General features: G+C 40.0%; 1 protein-coding gene across 1 annotated transcript; it reads right to left on the bottom strand.

The window, feature by feature from the left end:
• Positions 1–517: 517 nt before the first annotated feature.
• Positions 518–6,124, bottom strand: LOC122077499 (protein transport protein sec31-like). Its single transcript, XM_042643451.1, has 3 exons — positions 5,666–6,124; positions 2,921–3,199; positions 518–1,877 (listed from the first exon to the last, which is right to left on the bottom strand). Exons 1-3 carry the CDS (start codon positions 5,918–5,920, stop codon positions 714–716), a joined length of 1,698 nt encoding a protein of 565 aa, XP_042499385.1. The 5' UTR covers positions 5,921–6,124; the 3' UTR covers positions 518–713.
• Positions 6,125–7,959: the final 1,835 nt, after the last annotated feature.

The following is a 7,959-nucleotide window of genomic DNA, read 5'->3' as shown; positions in this document are numbered from 1 at the left end:
TTTCATTAGAAAAAAAAAAAATCACTGAAAGCTCAGGACCCCGAGAAAGGATGATTGAAATAAATGGGAGACAAACTGCAAATGACTATAACCAACTCTCCCCGATCCCCTCATCAGCAGATGGGGGCGACTTGAGGAATGCTCAGGTGTTCCTACAGAACTGGGAACCTGTTGAACTCGAACTGAGTCTAGTCAGTTTCACACCGCCCAAGAGGTCATATCCAGACCCCAAATCAAAGCAATGACCCATGGTACAGCGTGAGCAGATGATCCAGACTCCCTCCAAGGAATGGTTTCCAAAAGAATTCAGAAACAATCTGGACCCAATGATGACACAACTGGTTCGCCATCGTCCCAGGGTTCAGTCTGAGCATTGCACACTATCAATCACATTGTCTATCTGCAGCTGCGCACTGCAGCACAAGGTGGCCCAGAATAAATCACAAGAAGCTTGGTTTACTTATGGAGATTGGACGATGTACAGAAACAACTCTGCTGCACATTGAGCACGATAGCAGATCCTGAAGACCATTAACACTTTCTTCAATTAATATGAACAAGCAATGACTAAACAATCAACAAACGATGCAGGTCCAGTGAAAAACCTACACAAGTCCCACGTAAAAGACCCTCGAACCGAGTAAAGGGTACCCCAAAGAAACAGTAGTTCACTTTATACAAAACAAGTCAAGAATGGCACCAACATATCATCATCACCTGCCATACCAACCTTTCTGGGGCTGCACTTCCCCATCATTCATCAACTTATCCAGCACCACATTTAAGTCAACAGACTGACCATTCTCCGTCAGTTTCCTCACAGTTGCCCTCACCTGTTCCCTTGAGAATCCCATCGTTGCCACCTTATCAACCACATCATCAACTGGGACCCTGTTTCCCGTGCTGCTGGAACTGGAGCTGCCACCAACACCGGTTGCAGTTGGCAGTGCATGTGGCAAAATCTGAGCGGTTGGTAGTCGTGGGTAACTGCTTCCACCACCTGGGGCTGAAGGAGCCGAATGCTGAGATGGTTTCATCACTGAGGCTCCATAGTGAGAAGGTGACCCACTGTAGGGGTAGGAATCATTATAGTTAAGCCCAGATGTTGGGCCATATGCTGGGGAAAACCCTGAACTGGGCTTGCTTGGAGGAGGTTCATATCCATGGGCAGGACCACCATAAAATTGCTGGTTTGGAGGAGACCCACTAGGGGGCTGAGCAATTGATGGTGGTTGGCGGATGCTTGGAGGGTAACTTTGAGATGGCATGTAGGTGGCTTCTTCAGTATGGTGGCTTAAAGGAGGTTGGAGTTGCGGAGGATGGACAGGGCCCATGGGTGGGGGCTGTTGAGGTGGCTGGGGTAGCTGAGAGTACTGTGGAAGCTGAGTCGTCGGCTGATAGTGTTGATGTGGTGGTTGAGGTGGGGGTTGGGACTGCTGAGTTGGAGGTAGTTGATATTGCTGATGTGTGGCCTCAGGTGCCTGAACAGGGGGTGGGAAATAAGGTTCTCGTGGTTGGTTAGATGGCATCTGGTTCTGGGGCAATTGGATAGGAAGCTGAGCTGGAGGCAGATTCTGCTGGCTTTGGAGTGGAGATGGTGGAGCATTCGGAGGGAGAGGAGGAAGTGGTTGAGTTGATTGTTGAAGAGAAGCAGCTGGAGGCAGTGGTTGAGTTGGTTGTTGAAGAGAAGCAGCAGGTGGAAGTAGTTGGTGAGACTGCTGAGGAGCAGAAGCTGTTTGCTGCACCAAATCTGTTTGCACAGTTGTGGTCTGATTTTCAGGTTGCTGCTCTACATTAGATACTTGCAGCTTTGTTAGCTGCAAGTGGGCCTCTGCAATTTCTTGCTTATCCCTCACCACTTGCACACCAGTTTGCACCTGCAACAGATTGTTAATATACATTACTAGGTATCACAAAATGATCAAGGAACCAATGCATGCAAGAGGCCAATATGCCTAACAGACAAAAGCCAACATGCATTACCTATTCTTACAAACAAATAAGAAAGCATCCTGATTAACGAGAAGAATGAAAAGAAACATACAATACTACTGCACCAATGAAAAACTAAATATTTTCACCCAAGGTTTTTCTTCATTCCAGCCTCAAATCACTAGCCTTAACCTAACGCCCAGGGTTCGGGGTTTCAAATGAATATAAACCTTACCAAAGGGACCAAAGAGAATTGGTTGCAACTTGCAAGTTGCAACCAAAGCTTGTTAAGACTGGCCCATTCATGCAGCTTCATAGTTATCCAGATACACAATTGAACTGCACACCTAATTCCAACAGCATACTTAGAAGCAACCACAGGGCGTAGATAAAACCACATCAAGCATCCAACTCTCACAATCACCCCCGGGCAATCAATCCATTCAATAACATCAGGCAGTCTGGCCACTTCAACACGCAACATTTGAATTGTAACTAACTAAAATTCATGCACTGTTGTCTAAATTTACTGGTACATGAAGGCAAACTAAGCCAACCACATTCAAATTGAATCTTAGTCCAGTGCAACTACCACTTAGCAATGAAAAAATGCTAAAAATTCCACAAACTATTAGATATCAATTGCAGTAACAGAATGCATTCAAGCCGTTAACTTGGTTTATCGAAAAAGCCTGTCAGTTTTATAATACAGGTTCAAAACCACAACCACCATTCAACAAACAAACTGTTTGCCGTCCAGAAGAAGTAATTGCACATGTCCACCATACTGTTGACCCTTAAAAATTATTCTGTAACTGTTGTGTTCAAAATTTTTTTACTTCATTTACTTCGTCTTCAGGATTAAACGTAGTAGTTACACATCATGTGATTTTGGATGCAAAAATTTGTTGTGGTCTAGCTGAATTAAAAGGCAATGGTGGAGAACATTGTGTCAGTGGTTAACAGCATCATAGACAGGGGACGATACCTCTCTTAGAATATTCTCCAGCTGCCTCAGTTTTCCATCAGTGCTGCCAAGGTTATTCCCTACTGATACTTTCAAATCATCAACAGAACTCTCAAGGTGATGAGTTCTACTCTCCAGCTGAGATAATCTTGCACTAACTCCTTCCAATGCCTGAAGCAGATTATCAGCATGCTTCTTCATTGTTCGATCAATCTCAGAAACTGTTGCTGCATCATAGGCACTCCGATCTTTCTCCAGGGTGACTTTAGCAGATTCATTGGGGTCTAGAGAAACATAATTCTGCACAGAGTGTAAAAACCGACAAGATATTATAACAATTCACAAACAGAAGCGGATTAATAAAAAAATAATAATAACGAAAAAAAAAAGAAAGAAAGAAAAGCACATGGGGTTTTCAAAACTAACAATTAGGCAGATGTTGGACAGTTGCCAATATACAACCCACCAAGAAGTCTTCGATGAAACACCTTCTTAATGAGTACTACACACAAACGAATTTTCATGTGCTTACAGAAATGATCAAAATCTAAGTTTTTAATAAACCTTCCCCTCGCACCTTATCACCCTTCATTGGTGCATCAATTGGAATTTGTTGCATATGGCCAGAACATCCCACTCAACCTCTGCTACTAGGCATCCATCTCTACATCCTCATCTGTGTTATGCTAGTTTTATCTCAGTTGTTTCCTTATTCAACAACATTCAGCTATATAAAACACTGCCGTCTTATAAAATCTACCGTTTACTTCTAATGGAATGCATCAATCACACAACTCTCCAGGAGTACCTTCACTATTCATGCACCCAGTACTAATAATATCGGCAACATCATCTTCTATCTTAATGCATTGAACGAGAAAATGAATATGGCTGCTCTGGATACCAGTTACCAATCTTAAACACTAGTTCGTTTCCACTCCTGCTTAAATAAAGCTGCACTCCATATATTTGATATTTTTCATCTACACAATGTTTCAACCTCTTGATGCTAAAGTATGCTTCCTTTTTCTAATTTAGCATTTATAATCAAAATCATATCATCATCAAACAGAATAAACCATGGAACTTCATTCTACATGCCAAGTCAAAACATTCATAAGCAATGTAAATAGATATTGGGCCCAACGCTAACTCTAGGGACAAACTTGCTGTTATTCAGAAAGAAGTCATCTCTTCCCCAATTGGTCCAAAACTAGGGTCTATATTTCTTTCTAAAATATTCACCATAAGAGATCAGACAATAATCCCCCATCATTCAAATTCATAGCTCATATCAATCAAATATGTGCACCGACACGATGAATTGCCAATAACCCACAAACAAAATCTCAACAAGACAAGCAAAGCAACGTGCAAGGATATTTATAGGAGGGGAAGCTAGGACATTAGACTCGTCAAAGTAAAAATTACATTTCCAACACTAAAGCAATGCATCTACACATTATGTCTTATCATGACTGGACTACAAGAAATTCCTTGAGAAAAGCTTTCAACAGGAAAACCTCTCAAACTTCTACCAGGATCCCATCCAGAAAAACCTCTCACTAGATTGTTTACGGTCATGATAAAAGCCAATATTGTTCACAGTTAGACCACTAAATTTGTTCTTTTAGAGGTTTCCGCTAAATAGGTTAGACCAATTTATTTACTTCTAATTTTAGTGGGAAGACACTTCACTTATTTAAGGGAAAAATCATTGGGAGACCATGATAACAAGATAGAAACTAATACATACACAATTAACATAGAGATTTTCAGATAGCATAGGATTGCACAGAGAAAGTGGTCAATGATCAACATGAACTTAGTGATGTCATACAAATGCAAGGTATGGTGATAAGTTTCTACCAGCTATATTTGTAAAACTTGGTCCTGGTTGAGTTTATATTCATGATAATCTTTATCAACCTTTTCAACTAACCTCAAAAAATGCATGAGTTGTGAACCTTACTTTCTTTTTCTCTAGCCAATTTTCCCCCCTTTAGGCAAATTGATCATTCATCACATCATGCTCAAACAAAGGCAAAAGTGTGAGAGTCGAGCAACCAATCAGTTTCAAATCTGACTTGCCAATTAGATCTATGTGGACTCAACCTACAACAAACAAGTGTGCTACAACCACTTTAATTTTCTAAAATTATTTATCTAGAAAACGTTTCAGGATGCCATGGTTTATTACTTCATAGTTCATGCAGCAGTGAGTCAGTGCCTAGCATCCAATTACGCAGTCCATTAGGATAACAGAATATCATATAGAACCATTGCTTGCATCTCCAAACATCTACCCAGCAACTCATCAACACACGCAAAAATTTATTTTTCCTAGAGTTCCCAGAAGAACAAATATAAGCTTCATACAATCTTCTCAACGATCATAAGTTCTCAACACTTGTAATGTGATGATTTTTCCAAACATTAATGGACAAACTAACCCACAAACCATACCAAAATAATTATCCAAACCCAACAAATACCTCAAGCGTATTTGTCTTACAACTTAAAATTCTGAAACCTGACGCCAAGTCGCCAACAATAACTTATCGATCAACAAACACCGAAGAAACCCAATAACTATTTGTCCATAAACAGATTCAAAGGAAAAATATCCAAAACTACTGTCCAACTATAATGGTAACGATTTTGCTCACCATTAAATTGCACAGATAAAATCTCAAAGTCCACGCAAATGTAATCAAACAATAAACCAAATCAAATCAAATTATACGAGGAAACAAAAAATCTTACTCTAATATTAGATGCGTCAGTCCTTGAATCCGCCGAACTCCAAACCCTAGCTCCACCAATATTACTGCCCTCCTGATTTATCGATTGCGAAGCCTTGGCGGGCCGAATCGGCTGGAAATCATAGCTGGGCAGGATTTCTTCTTTCTTCGACCCACCGTTTTGTTCCTCCTGAGGATTCAAAAGCTCTAAGAAATCGTTATTTTGGGATCCAGATAGACCCAAGATCTGCTTATCCATGAACTGAGACGAATTCATCAAGCTTCGATTTCAGTAAATCGACTCTCGGGGATCGAAGTTCCAAACAATCTAGGACTAAAAATAATAGAAACGATAATGGAAACGAGTTTTCTGTCCTGTTCTTTAGACTCAGTATGGAATTAAGGTGTAGAATAAGAAAGAACAATATAGATGAGACGTGAAAAACACTTCGAATCTTCGATTACTACTTCGCTAAACGGTTCAGAAACGTAATTCACTAGACTTATAATTTGAGGGTGTACTGCTAATGTACCATAGTTATGCCTGCGTGTGTCGGCAAACTTGTTTCGACACGATGTCATCATAAGTCTTTTGATTCCCAGAGAATGGCGGTCCCACGAAAATCTGATCATCTGGAACGTGATATGTAGGGATACCAATGCAGGTCCAGTTACTGGAAAAATAATTCGGAAATCAAAGGGGAAAAGAACGGGACCGTAGTTCCTGCGCGGCTGCGCGTACATATAAACTCCTGTGAAATTACTGTCCTACCCCATCAAACAAATAATTCTATCCGTAATGATGCTCCAGCACACGCTGTCATTGGCTTTGCATCCTCAGTTAGGTGGCTGTCTCTTGTCCGTAATAAAATTAGCTGTGAAAGGATGTGTCTTACAAACAAAAAAAAAAAAAAAAAAAAAAGGGAAAAAGAACTATATGAGTTTGTTGCCTAATGCTCCATCTAAGAGTTATCGGTATTTATTAAATCCGTTCCGATCTAACGGAATGTTATTAGATCAAATAACAAAGATGTTGTTGAAAAAGAGTGACTTTTCCTAGAATAAATTAAACATTTGATTCATATAACAGGAGAAGGAGTTCCCATTCCTTGGCCAGAAAGATATGTGGCCATGAAAGCATGGCGGTGTATCTGTATTTGGTTGAGTAGGTGAAGTTACTCATGAAATAAATGATCTTTACATGGAAATGAAAGAATATGGAGTGATTAATGAACAAATATTGCAGAATCCAAAAGTAGCTCTAGGTTTATGGTCAGATGAATGAACCGCTAGGAGCTCGTATGAGAGTTGGTTTGACTACCCTAACTATGGCAGAGTATTTTCTAGGATGTTAATGAACAAGACACATTGAGTATGTTCACCTAGATGTACGTATACGGATGTAACATTTGTCCCATTTTCTACCATTATAAAGTCGAAGAGGAACATATATTATTGTCATTACAAGGTTGAAAAGGGGTATATATGAAAACAAAACCGACCCACTTCCTACCATTATAAGGGTGAAGAGGAGTATATATTTCTATCGTTATAAGGTTGTAAAGGGGTATATATGGAAACAAAATTGATAGGTGTTGGATCCTCACACGTTTGTCCAGGTGAACATATGTGTAGCAAATCCAAATTCGAACGCTACCCTACTAACACAACCACATGACTGTGGAAGCTTCTTCAACCCATGGTGTAGGGAGGGTAGCATATCTTTTTGCCCTCGTTGTGTCTAGGTGTGGGGGAACACAAGCAAGTAGCGTTCTCTATCCCTAAAAAAAATAACAAGGCTGTGTTAATATTACCTTTTCAATTTCTAAAAAATAAAAAAAATATCCATATTACTTGATGGAATGATGAAAAACTTTCCTTCCCATGTCTAAAAGTGGAATGTAGTAGGGGTGTCAAAAAAGCTTGGTGCATGGATCCACCCTAACCCACCTTGAGCCCAAACAAGGAATGGGTTGATATTTCAGCCCATAGGGTAGGCCCGGTGTGCTGAACCTAGGTTGAATGGGCTTGGGTTAAAGGTCTCAACCGACCCAACCTAACCCTGTATATTAAGTACATAATAATATAAATATGTTAATAATTATAAATGGTTACTTATAGAAAAAATGTGTCATTTGTTTTCCATAGTCTATATATATATATATACATATATAGGGAAAAGGTTGGGTATGCCGCCTATATCAAGTATGCTAGCACCCATTGTGTCTATCTCTCTCTTCTCTTTTTTTGAAATGACCCTCATATCCTTCCTGAATAATACTCCATCATGTGTTCCTATTGGTCCTATCCACTAGC

Source organism: Macadamia integrifolia, chromosome 4 (assembly GCF_013358625.1).
Source record: "Macadamia integrifolia cultivar HAES 741 chromosome 4, SCU_Mint_v3, whole genome shotgun sequence".
NCBI lineage: Eukaryota > Viridiplantae > Streptophyta > Magnoliopsida > Proteales > Proteaceae > Macadamia > Macadamia integrifolia.
Note: the sequence above shows the minus strand (reverse complement) of the source record. Positions and strands in the feature narration are given on the sequence as shown.

Coding starts and splice junctions, on each gene's coding strand:
- LOC122077499 (XM_042643451.1), bottom strand. CDS start 5,920: ATGAATTCGTCTCAGTTCATGGATAAGCAGATCTTGGGTCTATCTGGA. Junction 3,200..5,665: donor CTGACGCATCTAATATTAGA/GTAAGATTTTTT, acceptor CACTCTGTGCAG/AATTATGTTTCTCTAGACCC. Junction 1,878..2,920: donor TGGAGAATATTCTAAGAGAG/GTATCGTCCCCT, acceptor AATCTGTTGCAG/GTGCAAACTGGTGTGCAAGT.